Below are 27,097 nucleotides of genomic sequence, written 5' to 3' on the forward strand. Positions count from 1 at the left end.
CGCCAGCAGCCCAACAAAACAATATGTTAGTTTGCATGTCATTTGTGGCAGTTGGCTCTTGACTGTGAATTCAGGGAAGTTATGATGATCAAGCTCATTTTTGTGACATTTTTGTGATTGGCATAGCCAGTGACTGTCTGAGCAAATGGTCACTGGCTGAAGATGTTAGAACTCTAACATTTAAAGCCACAGTAACTAAGAGTGAGGCAGCTGAGAGGGTTTGGGCTGGAATGTCTCAGATTGCTGCTACCTTTGTGTCTACACTTAAATCCCCATTAGCTGGTTCTCCTGCTTCCATTGCCCAGGGTCATACAACGCTACCTACTCCTGCTCCATGGCCTCAGCAGCAAAAGTTGCCAGCTCCTCACTGTTTCTGCTGTGGTAATACAGGTCACTTGGCCAATTTCCCTGCCTGCCCAGCCAGAATTGCTGTGTGCCAGACTCATGAGAAGGAAGGATGCTTTGAGTTAGTCTGCCACTGTACACTGGTTCATGAAGACGGGAAGCCTTCAGTGCATACTGTAAATGTAGACCCGCACAAAATCATTTTTACCAGGGACCAGATGTTTCCTTTAGTACAATCTCCTCAAGCAGCAAGGCGCTGGAGCTGGAATCCCGTATTGTAATGGTACACTGCTGAAGTGCTTGGTGGATAGGGGTTCTGAAGTTAACGTTTTCCCCTCTGGGTTAGTTCATAATTTAGATATTTGCCTGACTACAGTGGTAATAAAAGCTTGGAATTTGTATGATTTGCAGACAATGGGTGAAGCTCTATGCTCTGTGCTCTACAGAGGCGTAGCCTTGACTGCAAAGTTTAACATTTTTAAAGGTGCTGCTACTGCAAATCCTTTTCCATTATAATCATATGATGTGTGCTTGCACCTTGGTATTATGCATGTACTTACACAGGACACCTGAGGAGTAGTTATGTCAGCTAGAATAGAATAGCTAGAGTAGAAGGGGATACCCAACGTATCATTCAGAGACACCATGATTTGTTTAACAGTGACAGTGTTCTGTGCGTGGGATATCCATTGTCTCTGCTGTTGGATTTGAACACCAAGCCCTTTGCACTGCCTGCAAATCATGTACCTCCTGCACTTATGGACAAGATCTGAACAGAATTGCAACACGTGAAAGATAATGGCTTCATTCGGGAGGTGGAAGGGCCTGTGGATTGAATTTCGCCTATGGGTGACAATATACAAGAAGAAGGGCAACATTTGACTGTGCACAGATTTTAGAGAGACAAAGTGGGAGAGGTGATATCTTTTATTGGACCAACTTCTGTTGATGAGAGAGACAAGCTTTTAAGCCACACAGAGCTCTTCTTCAGGTCTGGCAAAGGAGTTCCCAGCTTCACAGCAAAATGCAAAGTGGATCAGATTGTTTAGCATATGTAGTTAGCACATATTGTAAGGGACCATTCAAGTGGCCATTCCATCTCTACCTCTGCCAGGGTGCATGTTGTTATCTGGATGACATTCTCATCTTTGCTAAGACCCTTCCTGTACATAATGCCATTCTGGACCAAGTGCTAACCTGACCCCAACAAGCTGGCATAAAGTTGAATGTGGCCAAGTGCAATATTGCAAAAGATGCTGTTATAGACTATTACTCACGTTACTCTTTTGTATTCATAATTTCACAAGGCACCTACCTCTGAGGAGCTAAATTCTCTCCTAACCACTTTATTTGCAATGTTTGGCCTACCAGAGAGCCTTGTTTCAGAATGAGACACCTTTTCTACCAAGAGAGTTTGAAGACTTTCTGATGAGTATTAGTACAGCACATTATAAATCTGCTGGGTACCATCCCCAAGGAAATGGCATAGTGGACTCTGAAGAAGTGTGTAGCTAGCATACTGCAGGGATTTCTAGATATACTCTTACATATTGCACTGAGTTATGCTTTATATGTTATTTGGAGTACACTCATGAAAATACTGGAGAAACCCCATTCTACTGGCTGTTCAACTGACCTCTGAGCACCAAGTTGTCTATGCTGATGGAAGAGGCTCATCCCACCCCTTTGCCATCCTCAAAGCCAACTGATGTGACTAAGAAGTATACGACTTTCAACAAGCATATCCACACAAGACTCCACACATTCTATCCTAGACAAGCAGTGTATGTTAGGTGATGGGCTGGAAGTATTTTCATTAGTCATGGCATGATCTTGCGGGCTGCAGAGTACGGAACGTGGCGAGTGTGTTTACCACACAGAGAACATATTGTTAACCAAGAAGATATACTTCCTACTGAAAGGAAAACAGATAGGGAAGAGGACACTCTTTTCTGTATGATGATATGTGGCAGATTAAGGAAGCTGTGCCACATCAATAGTATCCAGCCCCTAATCTCAATCAGAGGTATAACCTACAGCCCCGGGATCACCAGCTGCCTCTGGCAAAGTACCGCTGAACTTTGGGGGAAAAAAGAAGGAAATTGTGGTGATTGATTGAAATTGTGTATGCTGCCTTCTTGCATCTTGTTTCCTGCTCCCTCTTCCGTTTCCTGTTTGCTTCCTGGTTCCTGCTCTCTGAACTCGGTGTTCATGACTTAATTGTTTCATGATTTTGATTGACCACCTGCCTGGGTGTCTTGCTTTATTTTTCCTTGTATTTTGGGGATTGTGGTCTAGCTAGGGTGACCACCCATCCCCAATTGGACAGAACAGTCCCAAAATGCAGAGTTCAAGTCCCAGTCTCAGGCTGAATGAGTCCGGGACAGCATTTGTCTTGGCGCTGCTCTGTGCCTGCCTGATTCAATGAGCCAGTCTCAATTTATCTCCCCACCCCTTCAAGAAAGTGGATTTGAAATTGGCCTTTGTGCTCTGGGTCATTCCACCCTTAGAATGTGAAATGTTAAAAGAGCCAGTTCAGTGGGAAGCAGCAGAAACCAGCCAGGTCTACAGCTGAAAAACTGGGGCTAGAAGGCCTTCATCCATACGCACATGCACCAGAAGATCAGTCTTTTGGAAGAGAGCAGACCAGCAGCCGGCTTGCAAAAGAAGTAGGGCATCTAGTGGGACTCCTGGCCAGCTTCAAAAGACTGAGGTGGAGGATGGAAAGGGTCTCATAACCTGCCCAGAGAATGATACCTGGAGCTAAAGAGGATTAGCTGGTTGCTGAATTGCCTGTCCCCCATAATAGTGCCTTCAACTAAGGGGAGACAAGGGCACATTGGTTATGGCAGTTTGTGTGAAGACTTGGAAGACAGAGTGTGGATAAGAGTGGGCTCAAACAGGTCAGGTAGCTCAGAGAAGCAACACCCTTTTACTAGGCTTGTCAAACTGAATCTGAATTCCAAATCTTTAAATCTCATTCATGCTTAGTAAATAAATTTTTTCTTGAATTTCTATGGCTCATTGGAGTAATGGTTCAGTTCTCTTTCTGTGGAGTCAGTAAGGCATTAATTCTCCATTCTCCCTCTTACTCTTATATACTGTACAATTGCTCTCCCTTCCCCCTGAAATGTTAAGTGATTGTGAGCATTAAAGCAGCTGCAAACATTCACCGTAGAGTAATTTATTAATATCCTGTTTAGCTAAATATCATCCCTGCAACAGAACCTATTCTGCTTTCCTTATTGCCACAACACTAATTGCTGCTAAGAGCAGAACTAAAATACTTCAGCTTTTCCAACTGGAGCAGAACAAACTGCCAAGTCATCACTCAGAGTCTCACATCCCATTTGCACGTGAAACCGCCAATGCTCACTGTACTAATGTGTTATTAACAAAAGTATTAGTTACAAATAGAATATCTATGATGAACTATTATTTGTTTTCGGATGTAGATATGGTACTGACCGATATTTCAAGGCAGATTGTTGCTAAGCCAGTCTATGTGCCTTATATCCAGTGACAGGCATAAGGGGCACAACTAGCCATGGAACTAAACCAGAACAACATCTCCAAACCCCGCCTGAACTTTGGGAAATTCAGAGCCAGACCCAAATTTCCCAGCTGCAACTCGACAACTGAATCTAAACACCACAAGACGTGAGAGTTTTGGATTCAAATTTGCACTTCACCTCTGGTCTATGTCTAGTCACAACCAAATACTCAGAACTTATCCATTCCCACCCCACCCCATAATAACCCTATTTTCTTTGGGAGAAAATGATGCCACAGGTACTTATATTTTAATTAAAGCAACTGTGTGGAGAAGGCATCTAATAGTTAGAACTGGGAGTCAGGATTTCTGAGTTCTAATGTTTGTCCCAGATACTAATTCACTGTGTGATATTGAGTAACTCCTTCAACAGCTCTTTCTCATAATCAAGTCTCTAAAATGGGCTCATAGGGTGTTGAGCCTTAATTAATTTTTGAAGGCACAATGTAATTACATAAAATATAAAAGTTATCTTGTAATCATTCTGTGTGTAGCAAACGTTTGATAAAAATAGATATGACTAGCTTCATGCCAGTCCTTCCAATTAGTTTAAAATTGTGGGTCTGATTTCAAAGGCTAATTGGTGATAAGAACTACTGATTTTTTCCCCTCCTTCCCAAAGGTAAGCAATGTTTCGGTGAAACCCTCCCTGCAAGCCTAGAAGGCCTAGAAACATCTGATGCAGGTACCAACACATCATGGAATAAGTGTGTAAGCTAACCAAAGGCTCCTTTGCTGGACCCCTGCTCCTAGAAGCATAATTAGTTTGAGCAACTATTTCAGCTTGTTTCAGGATTGCACTGGGGAAAGTACCAGGAATGAAATCCATTTAAGTCAATGGCAAACCTCCCATTAACTTCAAAGGGACCAGTATTTCTCCCCAGAGGTTCATTTCATACCCCAAGTTTTTCCACCTTTGATTTAGTGGAAATCAAACTTGAGAACTTTGGCAACAGCTATTAGTATGTAACACTGAAGTTCTTGTAATGTCCTGGGGCTCGGTCCAAAGCCCTTTGAAGTCAATTAGAGATTTTCCATTGAGTTCAATGGGTGTAAATCAGGCACTACACACAAGAAAACACTGAAACAATTTCAAACATTATTTCACAGAATACAAATGAATTTTGATTTGACAAAACTCATTAAAACTGAATGGAAAAACACTGGTCCCATCTGTAAGATAGTCACACTCCAGCTTTTCATCTCCTGATTATCACAAACTTGCATGTAAACAGCACTTCAGTGTCCACGGGTAAACAAGTGCCTGGGCCGTTGGCTAGCACAGAAACAATATTTTGCACTCAGATTATAAATGGTGTAAGCAAGGTGGTACAATATCAAAAACAAAAATCCAACCCTCTCAAGGCTTTCAGACCAACCATGTTTCTCCTTAATGGCTGCTAGATTAGGGCAGTGACCCACACCTCTGTGTAAGGGGCAGCATATGTGACCATTGTCTTGGGAGGGGACCCAGGTAGAATTGTGGGCCTCTCTTTATGTACAAGTAAGAGGAAGTAATTTACTGTGGCACTGAAAAGGTGCATCTTAGTTCCCACAGTGGTTCCAGACAGCTCTTCTGGGGAGCACTTGAGGGCAGGAAGGAAAAGAGCCATGGATCCATCTGCTCCCTGAGCCTCTCTGCCTTCTCCACACCTGCTTGCTTACAAAGCAGAGCTGCACAGACACAGTGATCTGCACAGACCTCAAAGTCGAGTTCTGGGTAGCCCAACTATGGCTGTCTACCCTGCATGGCTATGTTAGGACTAGGGACTGTCTAACACTGGGGTTCCTCAGGTTGTTCAGAGAGCAGTATTCACAGCAAATAAAGTGAATCAAACTGTTTGTTTTTTGGGGGGTGTTGGGGAGGGAAGGGATCCCAAAACCCTGCAGACTGATCTGTCATTTCAGGCCTATAGTGACTAAGGCCCCAAGGTATTCTGTCCTTCTGTCCTGTCCTGCAAGTGGCCAGTCTTACAGAGTTTCCTGCCTTCTTGCTAGGGATCTGCTAGGCATGAAATTGTCAGGCCTGCTTTACTACTTACCCCTAAGCGCATAAACAAGGGACAGGAAAAGTCATGTTGATGTTAACTCCCAATTTGCAAGTGCTCAGTTAGTGCCCCAGATACCTGCCATATGATATTTAGAAAGCATTCTTCTCTACACTTTGAAAGTGTTAAAATTAGCCTGATAATGTATTGACCTCTAACACCATAAAGGTTTTGATATTCACCCATTTTTCATATTATTTTTCTTCTTTTTTAAGGGAAAGGTGATGCTGAGCCAAAGAATCCAGAAAACAGTGCATCACATACATCGTAAGTCAGTTTCATATTTGTGATCAGAGATGATTGCTATATTTTAATCTGCGTTGTTATGCCAAATAGTGTTTGTCTGTTTGTTTTCATTAAGATGAAGCTCTTTCACTGATGCTGTTCTTTAAAAAGCTTTTAAGTAATGATTCATAGTTAATTGTTCATAAATCATTAGCATCCTTACTGTGAGAGATCTTGAAAAGTGAGATGGCCCTGTAACAAGCTGAATAAATATTAAATTATTTTTGGTGGAGTGAGTGAGTGCGATTGGCTTTTACAACCGGAGAGGTCCAATGTTACCTTGAAGCTGCAGAAGTTTGTCACATTTTCCAGAAGATATCATGTCACATCTGCCTTTGATGTACTGATGTAATTTTAAAAGACTGCAGTCTGCAACTTCACCTCTGAATTACTTGAAATCCAATTACAGCTACCTCTGGTCTCTCACGATTTTGTTGATGTTTTTGAATTAACAAAAGCAGTTGAGAAACAGATGTGAATAGGCACTTGTAATATATCAGTGTTCACCTTTACTCTAATGCAACAGTAGAGGTCCCCCCGCCCTGTTTTTTCCCCGTGTACAAGGGAATTAACTATTTTACTGTTACCAGAATAAACCAACTCTTCAAACGGAGGGACTCAAAGTTTAAAACAAAAAACAAAAAAACCCAGGCTAGCTCAGCAAACTTGATTTCGCTCACATCAGTTAGGAGAGGATTGCTACAAAATCACTCACCCTTTTTATCCCATTTGAGTAGGAGTGGAATTCTTTTCACAGTGCAGTCATGTGAATTTCAGAGTGCATCGAGTCTGTAATTTGTGTCCTCTGGCTCTTGTTATTTAAATTTAGAGTGCTAGATCATGTAAGTCTTGCAAGGTATCACTATCTGTTACATGGCCAAAAGTAGCCATAGAATAAGGTACAATAAGTGTGATTGTTGAATGTTTTGATTTCTGACATAAATATATAGTAAAAATCTTCTGGAAATGAATCGATAAAAAGATTTGACATGGTCTGTGAATGGTTTGTCCTATAGATTTTGCTGTAGAATGTAATTACAATATGTTATATTTAGTCAAACTTGTTTAATAAATGAAGCACTAGCAGCTTTATGCCTTCTGATACTGTGATTGTTGGGAATGGTTAATAGTGTATGTTGGTATAGAATGCTTCCAATGGTTACCATTTTAAAAAAAAAAGATATTATAATAAAGACTTAAAGGAGAAGAGTTTTCATGCCATCTGGAGGTATCATGGAGAAATGAACACTAATTTTTGCTGATATTTAATATGTAAAACGTAAGCAGACACTATACTTTGATGTAATCTTGGGGCTAGTCATATTTTATAGTGGGGTTTTCTTTTTATTCTTTTTAGTAAAATTTCATTAAAATTCTGTAAATTGTATTTCATGAATGTAGAAATTCCTATATTTGTTTGTGGCAGACTAGATAAAGTGTCATTAGTGGGCTTTATTAAATAAATTGGACCAGATTGTGACATCCTTATTCATGTTGAATAGTACCTTACCCAATGAGTGGTCTCACTGAACCCCATTGAAACTGTGCACTTCTCTACTTCATAGATTCATAGATTCCAAGGCCGAAAGGGACCATTGTGATCATCTAGTCTGACCTCCTGTGTAACACAGCCATAGAACTCCCCCAAATAATTCCTAGAGTACATTTTTTAGAAAAACATCCAATCTTGATTTAAAATTGTCCATGATGGAGAATCCACCGCAACACTTGGTAAATAATGCCAATGGTTAATTACTTTCACTGTTAAAATTTTATGCCTTATATCCAGTTGAATTTGTTCAACTTGTAACCATTGGATCATTTTACATCTGTCTCCACTGGATAAACGAGCCCATTATTAAATATTTGTTCCCCATATAGGTACTTATAGATTGTAATCAGCTCACCGTTTAACCTTCTCTTTGTTAATCTAAATAGATTGAGCTCCTTGAGTCTATCACTATAAGGCATGCTTTCTAGTGTAATACATATTTTCTAATGTAATACATTTACAGGGGTCACCTTCATATTGTTACCATTTGTCAATAATGACCACGCAGCAGGGTCTGAGGTACCAATGTTTATTCCTATTTTAAGAACAGGGGAAAACTATGGTAACTGTTTGTAAATGGTAACTTTTTAAATGGAAACCATTATATTTAGGAAGACTGTTGGGTGAAAAAGAGATACAGAAGGAAGGAGAGCCTGAAAGGACATGGGGGAGGTAGGTTGCAAATAGAATTCAGGGAAAGGAGGAGGAAGAGAAACCAGGTAGATTAAGATACAGGGAAGGAAAGAGAACAACAGAGATTGAAAGATAGTGGAAGAGATACAAGACGTAGTGCAGCAGGCAAGAAAAATAGGGGTGAAAGAATGGAAAAGAGAAAAGGGGGAAAGCAAAAACAGCCAAAGTTAAAATTTTCTAAATTGTTTAACAGAAAGCTGAATGCCAAGGCATTACAATGATGTAAATATAAATAACTACAAACATAAATAACATACAAACACAAAGGTTGTGCCTTATTCTCTTTTTCCTGATGCTGATTTTACATCAGTGTAGCTCCATTGGCTTTAATGGAGTTTCTCCTGATTTACATCAATGCTAACCCAATCCACTAAGGTTGATTTTTATCGCTGATCTTTGGACACTTTTGAATATTGGTGTTCTTAAAAATTTGGAATGAACCTGATTGCACCAGGTATTAAAAAAGTATACAGGGGATAATACATTGGGACACTACAATCCACGCATGTGCACACATACACACAGAGATACATACATAAACAAACTAGTGCACAATAATTGACTTATTCTCCCCCTACAGATCACTGTAGCTGGCAGTCTAAAGGTACCACCCAGATCAATTTTGCAACTGCCAAAAAAATCTTGAAAAAATGCCCAGCCAGGGTGTATGTTTTTTATGTGAGCCTTCATATCAGAACCTGCAAAGACTGAAGCAGGGATGAGGAAACCATTTTGATTAATTTTAATAAGTGTTTAGTTGGTGGGGTGGAGGGAGCATGAATCTTTGATGTGGGAGAATTGTAAGGAGCCATTGAAATTAAGAACATTAAGAACTACTTTTATGAGTTATCACTCCTGGAAAAGGTTAGTAAGCAGCCCAGTCGCAGTGTTTAAAGAGTCTGCTGATGTCAATAGAGAACAAGTGGCATTTCTGAGACTGACGGGAAGGAGCAATGAAGAGCTTTAAAGGACTCTCATCTTTAAAAAAAGCAATCCACAGAACAGGTCACATTGGCCATGATAAAAGTGAGAGAGAAAAAACGGGAGGAGCATGTTAATTGTTTTTTTTTTTCCCTTAACAAAACTATGTTTTCTGCTTGTTACAAGCCACAGGTGCAAACCCAACGCACATAGCTACAATGGCAGTTTGTTCATCCTTTGTCTAGATTTACTGCCATTCTCCAAACATTATTTACACAGCTCCAAAGGGACAGGTTTATCACCCCTCTGAATCAGTCAGAAACACTGAACTGAACATTTACATGAAGTCTTCCTCAGAGATTACCCCTCCCCTAGCCAGCGAACTCCAGGACAGCGAAAACAGACTCACATAACTTTGTTGGGTTTCTCCTGAGTCACTTGACCAAGGGTAGTATCTGCAACCTTTCAAAGCAGAGAAGCCTGGAGGATTTTTTTTAGTGAACACACGGCCAGTGTTAAGCATGTTTTATTTCTGCATGTATTAACTCTCTAGATATGTTTCTGCATGAATTAATTCTGGTAATAATAATATTTACCATGTAAAGAGCTTCATAAACATTAACTTATTTGCTGGATCTTAGAAGACCCCAATGAAGTAGATAAATAAGGACACTTATCCTAGTGCTACAGATAAACTGAAATAAATGTTCGTGTGCAACTTACCGAAGACTATAGAGGAAGTCAGTGTCAGGCTATATCCTCGCATGTCCATATGCAGAATGACTGTAGGAAATGGCCTAAAAGATTGCATTGACATGTACACTCAGTAAGGAGGATTTAAGCACATTAGAGTTTTCGCCAAATGGATTAATGTCACTTGTGACTAAATATATTTTTTAAAATCACAAGCACTCTGGATATGAGGAATTTCATTTCACGTTATCTTATTGTGCATAGGAGTTCATGGGTCCCCTGGCCAAATTTTCACTGAATGTTTAAAAGCTGTAAATCCCAAAGAGGTTTTTTTATGGCTGGTCAAAAATTTTCTGTGAACCTGGGTTTTTTGTTTGGTTGGTTTTTGTAAAATTGGGTTTTCAACAAAATGAATATTTTTGCAGAAAGTTTCTGGGGTTTGTTTTTTTTTTTTTTAAATCTTCATAAAACCTTTATTTGCTTTTTCCCCCAATGATTGGCAGCTACTGTCTGAATTCTTTTTATTTTTTTTAGTTTTTGGCAGTTTTCAGGTAAAATATTCAGTTTGGCTGCCAAAATCTTTAGAATGTTCGAGTTTTTTTGACAAAAAGTAAAAAAAAAATAATTTGAATATTTTGATGCAAGTGGAAACATTTTCATTTTTGTTTAAATTTTCTGTAGCCCCCCAACAAAAAATATTCTGACCAGCTCCACGTGCTATAGCTTCAAATGCTGGATGTAGAAACTCTGCCAAAAATAGCCCAAGACCATGAGACTTCTCTTAGTCACAAAAATTTTGAAAAAGTGATTCAAGCTTTATAAACTCCCCAAACAACCCTGCTAATGGAATAAGTTTGGAATTACCATGCAACTTTCTTTTATAACTTTTTGTCTTTCTAATTCATGTCCAGCCTATCCCAAATGTGATTCACTGTTATACATTCAACTCTACGTGCTAGTGCAAATACTTAATACTGTAATGTAAACACTATCAATAAGCTACTCCAGTGCAATGTATTTATTATCTCTCCCACAATTGTTTTCAAGCCAAGATATTCCAGATTTTTCCCTCCCTTTTTACAAGAGAATTAGCCAAGATTAAGGGAGGCTTTTATAATATATGAATGTGAAAGTTTTGTCTTTTGCTAATATTTTTCACCTGTGAGAATCACAGGGCTCCTTGTGTGTATATGTTTGTTTTTGCCAGCTTATAACAGAAATTTTGGCAGTATTTCTTCTGAGCATTAGCCACGAGCATCATTTTGAGACTACATTGCTCAGGGGATCCCTTTTACCAGTGTGAAATCTATCAACAGCCGTACTCCCGACTCTCAAAAAGTAACACTGCAGTCCTTTGACCATCAAGTTTTTATCAACTCAGGCTCTTGAACATCAAGTTAATTCTCAATTATCTGATTTTCCACAGCGTCAGTGGAATGTTCTGCTGTTGTTCCTGCTGATCACATATATATATCTATATTTCCATTAGTGTGGGCTATTTGTTGTCTATATTTACTTAGCATTTGTATAGGTGTTTTCATCTTCAAAGCAATGTACAGACTAATACACGGTGAGATAGAGTTGCCATGTCATAAATGAGGAAACTGAGAGAGAGGTTAAGCAAAAGGCCCATGTTCATAGTGTGTCAGTGTCAAAAATTGGAGTACAACTCAAGAGCTCCTGGCTTCTAATCCTGTGCTGACACCCGTAGGCCACATTTGGCTGATACGTAAAACATCAGAATGTTGTATATCAGGGGGAGCATTGTCTAGTGGACTGTGCATAAGGCTGGAAGTTGTGATCTTGGCTCCACCCTTGAATTGTTGTGGGGCCTTATGAAAGTCATTTAAATTCTGTCTCTGTTTTCACATGTTTAAAACAATAATCAAACCATGGTGAAGATTAGCTCATTAATATTTGTACAACATTTTGAAAAATGTAACGTTCTGCAGAAATAGGAGGTATTAATGTAATAAATGAATGGTAGTATATGTTTAAAAAAAGACCTGGATTACACACGTTAAACATGTTGAATTGCTGCAGGAGACACTTCGATACTGAATGGCTGTACACATTGTGTATTGTGGTGTGTTGCCTGATGCCAGCCACCTCTAGTAAAAATATTCTTGTGATTAAAGCGCAACTAGCTGGCTGGGGGCCTGGGATCTGCCCCTGGACTTTCTGTGGAACTCTGAGCAAGACAATTCACTTCTCTGTAGCTCATTTTCCTCAGCTGTAAAATGGGGATAATACAACACTGCGTAGGGGGAGCTAATGGATGTTTGTAGAGATTTGCTGGAGATCCTCAGATGGAAGCCACTTGACAAGTGCAAAACATTATTTATTATATTATTATTTATGTATTTTATACAGCAGTCCACATTTTTGTTTCTGTGCAAATTTTTTATGTTTCAGTTCAAGAATACAGACCACTAACTCTGAAATGTACATTATTAGGGTTCAGCTTTTGTCTGATTGGACCAGAGAAGGTGGCAAAAATGGCAAGGCATGCAGCCTTGGAAAGAGAAGTCCATCCAGTGATGTATCGTAAACAAGATCAAGGTGAAATCCTGGTCCCACCAAAGTCAGTGGGGCCAGGATTTCATGCCAAGAATATAAATTTGAAGGGGTGGGAGGCAGTTAATATGAAATTCCACTTGTATTAAAAATGACATTGTTTAAGTTGGTCTCTGAGATGTTTTTCTTTTGAGAACACCACTGTGTGGTATCACTTACTGCCTTTAATATCTGCCTGTGATATTTTTGAGAGACGTGTCTCAGAGACGCTACAGAAAAAAATGACAGGTTTCAGAGTAGCAGCCGTGTTAGTCTGTATTTGCAAAAAGAAAAGGAGGACTTGTGGCACCTTAGAGACTAACAAATTTATCTGAGCATAAGCTTTCGTGAGCTACAGCTCACTTCATCGGATGCAGGTACTCCTGTTCTTTTTACAGAAAAAATGTTTTTTTATAAAGAATGAAGCTAGTGTTTCTCAGAGTGATGGAGATCCTGAAAACTGAGGAGGCTAAACTCTGGTATTTATCCAGGAACCAAGTACCTGGCTGGAGAAAAATGCTGGCTTTGCTGCACTGTTCCACCTGTTTCCCCCAACCCTGACTTGAAAGGCTAACCTTCTATCAGTGCCAGATTTTTTTCCCGACAGTCTGCTCATCCAGTCCAGCAAGGATATCTAGAACTTGAAAAATATATTACTGAGCTTCCAAAATCCCAGACAGAATTTCTTCTCTGTCTTCTCCCCTAAAGAATTACCCTCAAAATACACATACACACAACCTTTCATTTAAAAACTGTACTTCTACAGTAACTTCCTGCTCCGAGTATCATACTAGCTTAACTAAAGGTTGCCTCCGAGCTTCTAGTTGCTACAGTACTCATGTGTATGGTGTCAGTGGGGCCCACGCCTCTTTTTAGCACAGATTATTGGATTTGTGGTGTACTTTGCAATGTTGCCAATAGTCCACAAAGATCTACTGTGAGTTTATACCTGCAAACCATTTTCTTCAAATCCTACAGAGCCACTTACTTGGAAAAAGTTTTACTTACTCACATCAAGGCTGAATCTGTCTTGGAGATTTAGGTAAATTAACAAGAAACAACAACAAAAAAAGGATTTTTGTGTTGATTACTTTCATATCAAAATAATAACTACATGGTAGCTGTATATGAAATGTAAAACAGGAAGAGGAAAGTGAGACAGCGAAAAAGCTGAAATGGAGGAGTTCACTAGCTTTCATGCTGTCTTCTGGTGAGAATTGTTTCCAGTGGATGATCTTCTTAACGTCTCAAGATTAAATACCCTAAAAAAAGAAAAAAAAAACCATGAACCTTCAGCAGGGTGAAAGTAACTTAAAGGACTTACTGGTACACAGGGTGGCCAGGCTCCTGTGCAAGGTGGGGGGTGGGGAGGCTCTGGGCCCCCAGAAAGGGCAGGGCCTGGGGCGGGGCTGGGGCCAGTCTCCCCCAGCCAGCCCTTCAGCACTGTCCGGCCTGCTCCGCCCAGGGCTCCGGCGGCAACTTAAAGGGCCCAGGGCTCTGGCCGCTGCCGGGAGCCCCGGGCCCTTTTAAATCACCGGGCCCCAGGGCAGCTGCCCCTTTTGCCCCCACCCCCGTCAGCAGCCCTGCTGGTATGCTGTTTAAAGGGCAGCCGCGGCAGTGCTTTAACGTCGGCTGTGTGCCGGCCCATACTGGCAGCCACTTTCTTACTGGTACGTTGTACTGGCTTGCTTTCACCTATGACTTTCAGATGGCAAATTTAAATTTTATCCCCCTCTTTTTCCAAGTATAGTCCATTTATTAGGCCGTGTCTACGCTACGTACTTAAGTCGATTTAAGTTACGTCCATGATCATAAGCAGCTGTAATTACATTGCTTGTGCACTCACACAACGCTCTTTATATCAGGAGAGCCGATCCACAGTTGGCACTCTAGCATCGTCAGAGAGAGCAGCACACCATGGATAGCTATGCCACTGTGAAATTGCCACAGTCTCTTGCTATGATCACAGTGCATCCTGGGAGCAGGCTCATCACCCCGTGATGCAGTTTTCTTGGTCCCAAGATTCCAAGGGTTTCCGACTGCATTTCGTTCCATTTTTCAACTGCACCTTTAAACTTTGCCCACCATCTCTGCTCACCAGTCCTGTGATACGCGTTATGAATACAACATGGCTGATCCTGCAGTATTTCATGAGCTGCAAATCTGAACAGAAATCCATGGTGCCTGCCCTGCTGTGTGCCATGCAAAGAAACAATTCAAGATTGATGTTGGCATTCATAAAGCAGCTGCACACGGTGGACCGTTGCTATTGGGCTCAGAAAGCAAACACCGAGTGGTGGGACTGGATTGTGAGCAGGTATGGGATGATGAGCAGTGACTACAGAACTTTCATATGTGCAAAGCCACCTTCATGGAACTCTGAGTGGCACTCACCCCCGCCCTCCAGCATAAGGACTCCAAAATGAGAGCTGCCCTAAAGGTGGAAAAGTGCGTGGTGATCACTGTGTGAAAGCTGGCAACTCTAGACTGCTACCGGTCAGTCACAAATCAGTTTGGAGTTGGGAAGTCACCGTGGGGGTTGCGGTGATGCAAGTGTGGCCAACTCTGTGGGTGCTCCGGGGCTGGAGCACCCATGGGGAAAAATTGGTGGGTGCTCTGCACCCACCGGCAGCTCCCCGCCCCGCCCCCCCACCGCCCCAGCTCACCTCCGCTCCGCCTCCTCCCCTGAGCGCGCCACATCCCCGCTTCTCCCCCTTGCTCCCAGCGCTTGCCGCCAGGAAACAGCTGATTCACGGCAGCAAACACTGGGAGGAAGGGAGAGGAGGGGGAACACTGTGCGCGCCAGGAAGAATCATAGAATCATAGAATCATAGAATATAAGGGTTGGAAGGGACCCCAGAAGGTCATCTAGTCCAACCCCCTGCTCAAAGCAGGACCAATTCCCAGTTAAATCATCCCAGCCAGGGCTTTGTCAAGCCTGACCTTAAAAACCTCTAAGGAAGGAGATTCTACCACCTCCCTAGGTAACGCATTCCAGTGTTTCACCACCCTCATAGTGAAAAAGTTTTTCCTAATATCCAATCTAAACCTCCCCCACTGTAACTTGAGACCATTACTCCTCGTTCTGTCATCTGATACCATTGAGAACAGTCTAGAGCCATCCTCTTTGGAACCCCCTTTCAGGTAGTTGAAAACAGCTATCAAATCCCCCCTCATTCTTCTCTTCTGCAGGCTAAACAATCCCAGCTCCCTCAGCCTCTCCTCATAACTCATGTGTTCCAGACCCCTAATCATTTTTGTTGCCCTTCGCTGGACTCTCTCCAATTTATCCACATCCTTCTTGAAGTGTGGGGCCCAAAACTGGACACAGTACTCCAGATGAGGCCTCACCAATGTCGAATAGAGGGGAACGATCACGTCCCTCGATCTGCTCGCTATGCCCCTACTTATACATCCCAAAATGCCATTGGCCTTCTTGGCAACAAGGGCACACTGCTGACTCATATCCAGCTTCTCGTCCACTGTCACCCCTAGGTCCTTTTCTGCAGAACTGCTGCCTAGCCATTCGGTCCCTAGTCTGTAGCTGTGCATTGGGTTCTTCCGTCCTAAGTGCAGGACCCTGCACTTATCCTTATTGAACCTCATCAGATTTCTTTTGGCCCAATCCTCCAATTTGTCTAGGTCCTTCTGTATCCTATCCCTACCCTCCAGCGTATCTACCACTCCTCCCAGTTTAGTATCATCCGCAAATTTGCTGAGAGTGCAATCCACACCATCCTCCAGATCATTTATGAAGATATTGAACAAAACCGGCCCCAGGACCGACCCTTGGGGCACACCACTTGATACCGGCTGCCAACTAGACATGGAGCCATTGATCACTACCCGTTGAGCCCGACAATCTAGCCAGCTTTCTACCCACCTTGTAGTGCATTCATCCAGCCCATACTTCCTTAACTTGCTGACAAGAATACTGTGGGAGACCGTGTCAAAAGCTTTGCTAAAGTCAAGAAACAATACATCCACTGCTTTCCCTTCATCCACAGAACCAGTAATCTCATCATAGAAGGCGATTAGATTAGTCAGGCATGACCTTCCCTTGGTGAATCCATGCTGGCTGTTCCTGATCACTTTCCTCTCATGCAAGTGCTTCAGGATTGATTCTTTGAGGACCTGCTCCATGATTTTTCCAGGGACTGAAGTGAGGCTGACTGGCCTGTAGTTCCCAGGATCCTCCTTCTTCCCTTTTTTAAAGATTGGCACTACATTAGCCTTTTTCCAGTCAAGAGGCGGGGCCAGGACCAGGACTTGGGGAAGGAGTCCAATAGGAGCAGGGAGGGGGCGGAGTTGGGGCGGGGACTTTGGGAAAGGGGTTGGAACGGGGGCAGGGCAGGGGCAGGACAGGGATGGAGTCGGGGCGGGGCAGGGGGCGAGCACCCACCGGCACCATGAAAAGTTGGGGCCTACGTGTGCAGGGCCATTAATCAGCTCCTGCTACGAAGGACTGTGATTCTGGGCAATGTGCAGGAAATAGAAGATGGCTTTTTTGTCAATGGGATTCCCTAACTGCAGTGGGCAATAGATGGCACACATATCCCCATTTTGATGCCAGACCATCTTGCGACGGAGTACATCAACAGAAAGGGCTAATTCTCTATGGTATTGTAGGTGTTGGTGGATCATTGGGGTCATTTTACTGACATCAGCGTGGGGTGGTCAAGAAGGTACATGACACATGCATCTTCAGGAACATTGGCCTATATAGAAAGCTGCATGCAGGGACTTTATTTCCAGACCAGAAGATTCTAATAGCGGATATAGTGGAAATGCCCTTAGTGATCCTGGGAGGCCCAGCCTACCGCTTGCTCCCGTGGTTCATGAAGCCTTACACCAGAAACCTTGACAGCAGCAAGGAGCGCTTCAACAACTGACTTAGCAGGTGCAGAATGACTGTTGAATGAGCATTTGACAGATCAAAGGGTCACCGATACTGCCTTTTTGCCAAGTTAGACCTCAGTGAGGAAAATATTCCCATGGTGATAGCAGCCTGCTGCTCTGCATAACATTTGTGAAGCTAAGGGGGAAAAGTTTCCCCAGGGCTGGAGTGTTGAGGTGGATCACCTGGCAGCTGATTTTGAGCAGCTAGACACCAGGGCTATTAGAGGGGCTCAACGGAGGGCTATTCAAATGAGGGAGGCTTTGAGGCAGCATTTTGACACTGAGGCCTTGTAGTGATTCCTGCCAGAGCGTTAATTGTAGTCTGCAAATGTGCCAGTTGCCACTGTGTGAATTTCTGTTGCAACCATCCTGTGTAAGTCACAAATAAAGAATCACTGTCTTTGTAAGACTAATTTTTTATTAACAGCAATACACAGATTAACATTTCTTACAAGGGACATGACAGTGAGAAGCTCTCTTTGAAGTGAGGATCTCATAGATGTGTGTAAGTCCAGCTGTAGTTATGGAAAATGTCCCGAGGGGTGCAGTGCAAGCGGTACAGTAATGGGCCAGGAATGTGAGAGGAGCGCAAGGAAGGCAGCTCTGTATGGGCTGCAGGGAGAATCGAGCATGCATGTGCAATCAAGGGACCTCAGCATCTCTGTTTGTTCCTCCATGAGCTTTATTATCTGCTCGCAACCCTCTATAATCAGCTCCTGGCCCTGTCTCCTCTCCTTGCTATCCATTTCTAGTTTTTCATTTATTGTATCCCTCCACACTCTGTGCTCACTATCGACCTGATCTGATGATTGCAGTACTTCGCAAATCATGTCCTCCTCATTCCCTTCCTTATCTGTTGGAGGCCCTTCGCCAGTGTGTAGGAGCTGGCCCTCAAGGGCACATCTGCAGAAACAAAAGAAACAATACACTGTGTGCACTCACAGTCTTGAATCATAAAAGTTACATACAACTCTTTCTCACTTACCATTGGCAAGCACCCAGCATGGCCAGAGCACTAAACATGGTGAGTTTGGCCCGGGGGGGATGGTGCAAGACAGAACAAAGGGTCTCAGTGGTTTCAGAAGAGGATCAGTACAAGATCCTAGGGACACTATTCTGAATACTGACACCGTTTTCCCAGGAGGGTGGGTGACTGAAGCTGAAATCACACTGCTGAGGGTAACCAAAGGTTCAAGGGTGCATCTCCTGCATCTGTGCAGCTTCAGACTGTGTCTGTATGCTGCTCGACTGTGTGCTGCTTTGATACTTCCAGAAGTAATTGCTGATTGGTGCAACAAAGTTTCCTACAATGGGAGAAGAAACAAAGCAGCTCTGCCAAGGAATCTTCAGCAGAGGATTGCAGAGTATCTGCAGGAAAGTTTCCTAGAGATCTCTATGGAGATTTCCTGGGAGATTTTGGTGTGTACTATCAAACTTTTCTACAGGGCTCCCACTGCATAGCTGCACAGGGGAATGCACATCTGATGCAAATAGTACCCAGTGTTGTTAATTTCAAGCCCATCTCCCATGTGCAGCATGTAACAAAATAAAGGACACTCTACCTCATGCCACCATGAAGTATCAAAGTAAAATGAGTACTTATTGGAGCTCCCCTCTCCTGCTTCAAGCACCCCACAGCCGGACTCCTGGGACTGGCTAGACCCCTCCGGAATCAAAAAGAGGACCTGGCTCACCATGCCATTAGATGACCCTGTTGCATGTCCAACATCCTCCTTCAATTCAACCTCCTTGTCCATCACTTCGTCCTTGGGGTTGACTCTGCTGGCCACTGCCTCCAGTCCCCGCAAAGTATCCATGGGACTCTTGGCAGTGGAAGTGGAGTTACCACCAAGGATGACATGCAGCTCCTTGTAGAAGCAGCATGTTTTCAGTGCCTCACCAGAGCAATGCTTCGCATCCCTTGCCTTCTGGTACGCCTGCCTCAGCTCCTTGATCTTAGCATGTCACTGCTGTATGTCCCTTTCGTGCCCCTTCTCCTCCATGCCACAAGCAATTTGCTTGGAGGCGTCAAAGTTCCTATGGCTGGATCGGAGCTGCAACTGCACAGCCTCCTCTCCCCAAAGACCCAACAGATCCAGCAACTCCGTTGATGCCAAGCAAGAGCACGTTTGCTGCAGAAAGGTGGCATGGTCTGCCGGAAAGATGTGAGGTGAGCTATCCACGCCGAGCAAACCGGAAGTGGAATTTCAAAAATTCCAGGGGCTTTAAAGAGGGAGGGGCACATACCTTGGTACTTGGCTGCAGGGCAGTGGAGTAGAAACTGATTACCAGAGCGGCCATGATGGGAATTGTGGGACACCTCCTGGAGGCCACTTAGGGCAACATAAGCAAGCACAATGTCTACTCTGACACTGTGTTGCTCTAACTTTGTCGCAAAAAGCTCTGTGCTGCTTGTCGAGATGGTTTTATTATGTCGGTGTAGCAGGAGAGTTAAATCGGCAGGAGGAGCATTGTTGTGTGTACATCTCCACTGTTTTGTCAACTAAACCTGACTTTTGTTGACAAAACTAGTGTCAACAATGCCTTAGTAACTTCATATGCCCTTTTCATCCTAGGAACGAAAGTGTTTAGACAGTGCCCTTGATTAGTAACCTCCCAGGTATAATAACTACTCATTTACTATCTACCTTTACCACGCCTGCTGTAGAGGAAAGTAATTAAAATCACTAGAAGCTGCCCTTATGTTGAAGCTAACCTTGATTCAGAGCTGCCGGGGAAGTAATTAAATGTAATAGGTGCCACAGCTTGTAAACAAAGGTATACAGCACCTTTTGTCTAGTTTGAAAAGTTTCCACAGTACTCAGCATTATTTCTAACCTTATGCAAAAAGCGAAGAGACAAGTTTGACAGGTTTGTCTAAATCTTGAGTTAATTTATGTGTGAAGAAATTCACTTAGAAAAAAATTGGCCAATTTAAACAGCTAAAATATATTATTACATGAGGAAACGTATTTCTGTACACCAGAAGTGTATATTTATCTTACCTTTACCTTATCTTACCACTATTTTCCTTTGGCTTCTTTTGGGAGAGGTTAAGTGAGTATTTTGAATGTAATATTACCTCTAAATATCATGGGGATTAATGATGAGATATCAAGAAATTATGGAGATGTACATACCTGTGGAAAACAATATTTTATCTGAATTACTTCAGAAATGTATGCATGGTCCAAGTTGCACTCTCTCTCTCTCTAAAGAAAATGATAAATTGACGCTTAGACCCTTACATGGCTTCTGTTGCTGGATTAAGATTCCTTGTTGCCTTGGTAACCAGTTTTGGAAAGACTGTACTCTGGGTGACTGCTGCCTGAAATCCGAAACCCTCTGCTGTACTGTGGAGTTCTGGCTGATATACAGTTTGTACACTGTCATCAATAATATGCAGTATGCTGAGTGAGTTTAAGGAAAAGAGAAATGAAAGTGAAATAAAATCACTACTAAAGAAAATTAATACAAAGATAACTTTTCAATGTTTTGGGCTGGTGCTCATAAATTGATTACTTTCTTCCTCCACCATTACTTTAGGTCAAGAAAGTCTTTAATTTGAATCAATGCTGAATCAATGGTTCATAGAGAGATGAGGTTGGTGGGGGGGTGGAAGAGAGAGAGAGAGAGATACAGAATTCTGGCAAGCTGCTAAGTAAAATAAACTAACATTTTGCAAGAAAGAAATCCTGAGACTGAGGTCATAGTATGGAAAAAGTCTTGTTTCACAGCCTCTTTAGCGTGAGCGTGGGCCTTTTTTTAAAAATGCAAGCATCCTATTAACATTTAAAACCTAACGCTCATCCAGGAATGGAAGAATTTTAGAATTTGAAGATCCTTAGTTTTCTATTTTGTTGGTGCACATATTTTTTTTACTTGCAAAAAAAGTTTTTTGAATGAGATGCTTCTTGGTTTGTTTAATTATTTTAAAATCATGGCGGCCATATTAAGGAAATCTAAATAAACTTTTTTACCCACAAAATGATGAGCTCAAAAAGAGACTTCATAAGCTTGGTGGATGGCTTTTTATTTGCCATCCACTAAAATACAGAAAGATATTGAAACCTGAATTGGAGATGAATTTATTACTGTTGAAGAAGTCCTGCTGTTCGGCTATGAATAGTTAGACTCTTTTTAACCTTAAAAGTAGTTAACTGACAGTTTCAAGATAAATTAATTTGTCATATCTAACCTGGCAAATTAATGAAGTTCTCTTGCCTTAATCTCTGGACTTGGATTTGACATTCAATAGAGTATGAAACTATTTTTAACTGAGGGGAAAAATAACTGTTTGGATCTATGAGGATGTTATTACAAGCGAGTTTACTGGTCTTTGATTTGCTAAGCTACAACTGGAGTCTTCCTTCTTCAGGGTAAGAATATTTCCATATTATTATGATGCGTTTGGTATTCTAAGAGTAAGGATATTGTATATCTTGTGTATATTTACTTTAAGTATTCATTCTTTGATTAGTATGCAGACATTTCCCAAAAGAAATGTGGAATGTATGTATTGGCAGTTTGAAACTGATGATAGACTTGAGGAGTCAGGAAGGTGACACACTGACGCCATGAAAGCTAGAAATGGATCAGGCCAAAAGTTTGGATGAAGACAGTTGTTCCTGAGATAATTTAAAAGGGTTATATTTACAGATTGTTTCCAAATCAAGGCAGTTGTGCCTCTGATTTACAAAAACAAAAGCAAACTTTTTCCGTAAAAAAGTGCAGCTTGATTGGTCCATCAACTTTCTCTGGCAAAATGGTGACATTATAGATATGATTTCCCCCAGATGCTGGGTTTTATTAGGTTTGTTAGATATGTTTGAAAGATTCTTTCTTAAAGATTTCATTTTTCATGGTATGATTTGTATTCAGTTGTATATGGAGACAAGGATACTCTTGGCACATTTCTTCAGAGATACACCTTGAGACTTGAAATTAAAGGATCCGTTCTACCAAATTAAAAAATCAGTGATCCCTTACCCAGAGTATTGAGGGGCTTTTTCATCGATTTCATTGTGTCAGCATTCAATGCATCATGAATGCAATTATAAATGAAAATTCTAAATACTGTACTCAGCCTGGGCTCCCCCAGTATCAGCAAGGTTCAGGGCCAACACAGGTGCTCCCTTGACAGCATGACACCGCATGGCATGAGGAAAATACCTTTCCATGCCTTGTTCTGTGGGCAGTCCCTGTGCAGCTGTATAAAGTGCAGTTTGCAAAGGAGGTCTGGTCTGGCATATTCCAGAAAGAAGGTGTTAGTCAACGTGGACATGAGACTAAGTGCAACTCAGCCAGAGGTCCAGTAGTGCAATGAACAAGAAAACAAGTCTTTTCAGTATAATTAATTTAATAGAACAGCAGAATATCATATACAGTAGACAGTACTTATTTTTATAAACAATCTGATCCATGCTGTGTTTTTTAGGGACGGACATTTTTTAAGGATTTAAAGGATTTTATTTATACTGATCATTCATGTAAAATCTATGTATTTTCTATGTAAGTATCAATAATAGAATAAATCTAGTATCAGACTAACCCTGTATAATAGCAGCAATCGATATTATTAATTCAAGATTCTGCAAGGTTTCACAAGAGAGGGGATACAGTCCTTTATCAATAAACTGTTACCACAGTGTATTTTATTTTGGTATTTTTGTATTTCAAGCTAAGAGTTTGATCCCACATATAATTACAACTGAGTATAATGCTTTCTCCCAGGAGCCAGCTCATCAGAACTGTTTGAAGGATCAGAGTTTAATTTTGAGAACTGTTTTTATGCCTACTGGACACATCCAGCTGCCAAATTCCAGGTATCCATTGGCTCGTGCGCTGCATAGATTACAGAAAGCATTCCAGATCAGGTTGAGCTAAGTATAAGAAAAGTCAGCCTGCTATGGAATGATTGTACTTTAAGACATACAAAAAAGGAGGAAGCTGTGAATTTGTTGGCATGAAGGCAAGAAACTGAGAGTGGAGAGCTCTACCACTCCTTCTCCTCAGTCCATACATCTTATCACCATCTCCTCCATTTCTCACACTGGATGCAGTCCCATGGAGTAAGAACATGGTCTCGATCCATCATACAGGCCATGAAACTAAAATTAAGCCTCACATGGGAGTGGGCTTCCTTTCTATAACTCCAAAGAGCTATTCTGGTTTTAGAAACAGATTAGGAGAAGAAGCCTCCCCCTGCACACTCCCCTCAGCATAACTATTAGCTGCTGGGCAAGACACCATGCATATCTGACACCACCCCTCGGAAGTGTGTTACCACAGGGAGCCTTGAGTGTTCAAAGTGTGACCACTGCTATGGAGAAGTACCTGGAAGAATCGAGAGAAGATTCTTCAGCTGCAGACAAACAGAATTACTTGGATGGGAGAGGAGCATTCATTCACGGGTGACTTGACTGCTAAATAGGATCTCAAGGATTTAATAGTTATGTGCAGGGATACAGTATAAACAAATTTATATCTGCAAGTGGTAAGGGGTGTGCACATATGTGAACAGTGGCTGTTACATTGATTGAAGGGCCTAAATGTCTGATGATAATCTCAACCTGCGTATAGTTCACTATGATCGCATCAGCTGGAAGAACTGATTAGCAACCTTTATACTTAGACACTATGAGAAGAAAATAAATAGCAGCAATTCCTCCTTTTCAGAATTATATTTATTCATTTTTAATTGACTTAAATTGCCAAGTTCATCCTTAGTACAACCCCATTTACTTCAGTGAAAGAGCACCAGCTATGAATTTGGCATAAAATGAGGTTTCAGTGTCTTTAAGAACCTAACACCTTTGGTGCCTGGCTGAAAGGCAAATACCTTAAGCTCAAGCTCCGAGCAAAGCTGTAACCTCATCTTGTTTCTGTGCATGCACGTGTCATCTGCACATGCTCTCAGACAAATAATCTCTGGCTTGTTTTGAAGAGTGTCCTCAGCTCATGTTGCATTAGAGATTCTGCAGATACAAAATGATTCTAGCTGGAGCTTTTGGTTTCCAGCAGGGAAGTGAATCAATGTTCAGGGCGCAAGTGAAATCTTAACTCAGAGTTCCATAGCTGAGTTAATTAATGTTTGACATTTAGAGAAGCTGCCAATTTGTAAGGTACAGGAGGAGGGGAAGCTGCAGGGCCCATTCCCCTAACCTGGCCGCAGCACCCTGCAAGCTTCTGAGGAATTATGATCATCAGACCATGCTTTATATAAAGCCACCAGTATCCCAAAGAGCTGTGCATTAAAATTAAATAACACAAGAAATTGACCCCACAGTCACTGGTATGTAGCATGATGCGTGTCATTAATTAATACCTCAAGAAGCATGTGCATCCTGCTGTATTGTGGGCCTAGCACCAATGGGAAGAGTTCTGGGGGCAGCCTGGAAACCCCAGTTCCACAGAGTTCCTTTGCAGCCCTCTTGGAATCACTTAATTCTCCAAAACTTCTACTTGGACTCTGAACACTATACGGGTTTTGATAGGTCATTTCTTCTTATCTCCTTTATGCCTCTCTTCATCTGCTATATTTTCACTGCTCCCAGCTTCACTCTCAGTATCCACTATGCTCCTCTCCCTCCTTCCACTCCTTTCTCTGTCACGTCTTCCCCCAGCACTCCATCCCTTTCTTTCTCAGGCCCGGCCAGCACAACAGAGTTAGGTCGATGTAAGGCAGCTAACATTGCCCTAACTCTGTAAATGTCTACACTACAATGTTGCTCCCGCTGATGTAAGTCACCCACTACACTGACCTAATGACTCCACCTCTGCGAGAGGTGTAGCACTTAGATTGATGTAGTTAGGGCAATGCAGTGTCTAGTTACATCACCTGTTGGCTGTCAGCCCCATGCAGGCCTGGCGGTGGGGCTCCAGCTGTGAGCCCTGTGCAGGACTGACAGCTCCAGCTGTCAGTCACTAGTGGCGGGGCTCCAGGTGTGAGCACCACAGGGGGATGACAGCTCAGGCTGTTGGCCCCAGTGCAGGGGGGCGGGGGGGACTCCAGCTGTCAGTGCCCCACAATGCTTCAAACAGTTAAGTGAGTGGAAGCTCATCTGGTGAGGATGCACACCGCTGACAGAGGGGGTGTAGTGTGGACATGACCCACCGCAGCAGTTGCTGCAGTGGCTGAACATCGCCCTAACTTAGGTTGACTTAATTTTGTAGTGTAAACCAGGCCTCAGACTTCTGCCCCCTTCCATCCTTACTGCTCCCTGCTCTTCACCCCATCCTTCACTCTCACACTCCTATCCCTTTCTTTCTCCTCCACATTCACCTCTCAAAACACATCCACCAACTTACCCCAAAATTTGTTATACATGAAATGCTCACCTAAAAAGATACAAAACAAGACATACACTATTGTATCCAAAGCCAACTCATGTTATTGTGTTTGTAATTTGTGTCCCACTGTCCACCTCCTGCCTCTTGTTATCTCTTCTTAGACTATAGAATCAGCAGGGCAGAGACCTGTCTTTTTGTATGTTTTGTAGAGTGCCTAAGTATTGCACACATCTTAGTTTAGGCCACATAATTTTCCATTTTTTTTTTTAATACCAGGAAAAAATGAGAGGTGTAGCTTAAGCACTAAATTTTAGCTTTAGTTACCAATTTTCTTCCTATTATAAGTTTAATATAGACCTTCATAATTGGCAAGTAGGGTTATTGAATCAAATGGTCTTTTCTGTTGGTATATTTTTTTTAATTTGAGAGTCCTCTCATTAATTCCAGTAGAAAGGAATGAGAAACTCTGATACACTATTTTGTTCTCTCTTTCACATTAGGAATCAGTTTAATTTCAATGAAAGTTTATGGACTAGTAGTATCAGTGCAGTTACAGAGTGATGTCTTCTGGGGTGATCTGAGCAAACTAGGGAGAGCTAGGATTTCATCAGGGAAGAAGATGTTTAAGAAATTCAAGTTAAAACTTATTTTTATGCTGAGTATCCCCTATAGCAGGGGTTCTCAAACTTCATTGTGCCCCAACCCCCTTCTGACAACAAAAATTACTACATGACCCCAGGAGGGGAGACCGAAGTCTGAGTCCACCTGATTCCCACTTTCCCGGGGTGGGGGAGCCAAAGCCTGAGCCCCACTGCCTTGGACGGGGAAGGGTCAAAGTCAAAGCCCAAGGGCTTCAGCCCCAGCCAGAGGGCCTGTAACCTGAGCCCCACTGTCCAGGGCTGAATCCCTCAGGCTTTGGCTTCAGCCCCGGGTGGTGGGTCTTGGGCTTCAGCCCCAAGCCCCAGCAAGTCTAAGCCAGCCCTGGTGACCCCCATTAAAATGGGTCACGACCCACAGTTCGAGAACTACTGCCCTATAGCCTGGTTGGTGCAGGCATTCAGCACACATTTCTGGGATTAATTCAGTTTTCATTTTAGCTTTGCAGTTCAACAAAATCATCTACGAAACTTTTATGAAATGCCTTGTTATCTTAAGTTAGTTTATTTCTACTTTTTATTTTCCACCTATTTTAGTTCCAGGAAAGCACTTGTGTTTCTCAAAGATCTCTATTGAGACTGACATTGCATAGGATCTGGAAGG

At 42.2% G+C, this 27,097-nt stretch overlaps 1 protein-coding gene across 3 annotated transcripts in view; it reads left to right on the forward strand.

Annotated features, from left to right (window-relative positions):
• The window catches only part of AFF3 (ALF transcription elongation factor 3), a 488,013-nt gene that overhangs the window by 296,438 nt on the left and 164,478 nt on the right, over positions 1-27,097 (forward strand). For 2 of the 3 annotated variants that reach the window (XM_048857937.2, XM_048857946.2), the window contains exons 7-8: positions 4,521-4,583; positions 6,162-6,213. In XM_048857937.2, coding sequence (XP_048713894.2) covers positions 4,521-4,583; positions 6,162-6,213 — 115 coding nt within the window. The remainder of the gene's footprint in view (positions 1-4,520; positions 4,584-6,161; positions 6,214-27,097) is intronic. The other variant, XM_048857957.2, reaches the window with a different exon arrangement.

This window comes from Caretta caretta, chromosome 1 (assembly GCF_965140235.1).
Source record: "Caretta caretta isolate rCarCar2 chromosome 1, rCarCar1.hap1, whole genome shotgun sequence".
Lineage (NCBI taxonomy): Eukaryota > Metazoa > Chordata > Testudines > Cheloniidae > Caretta > Caretta caretta.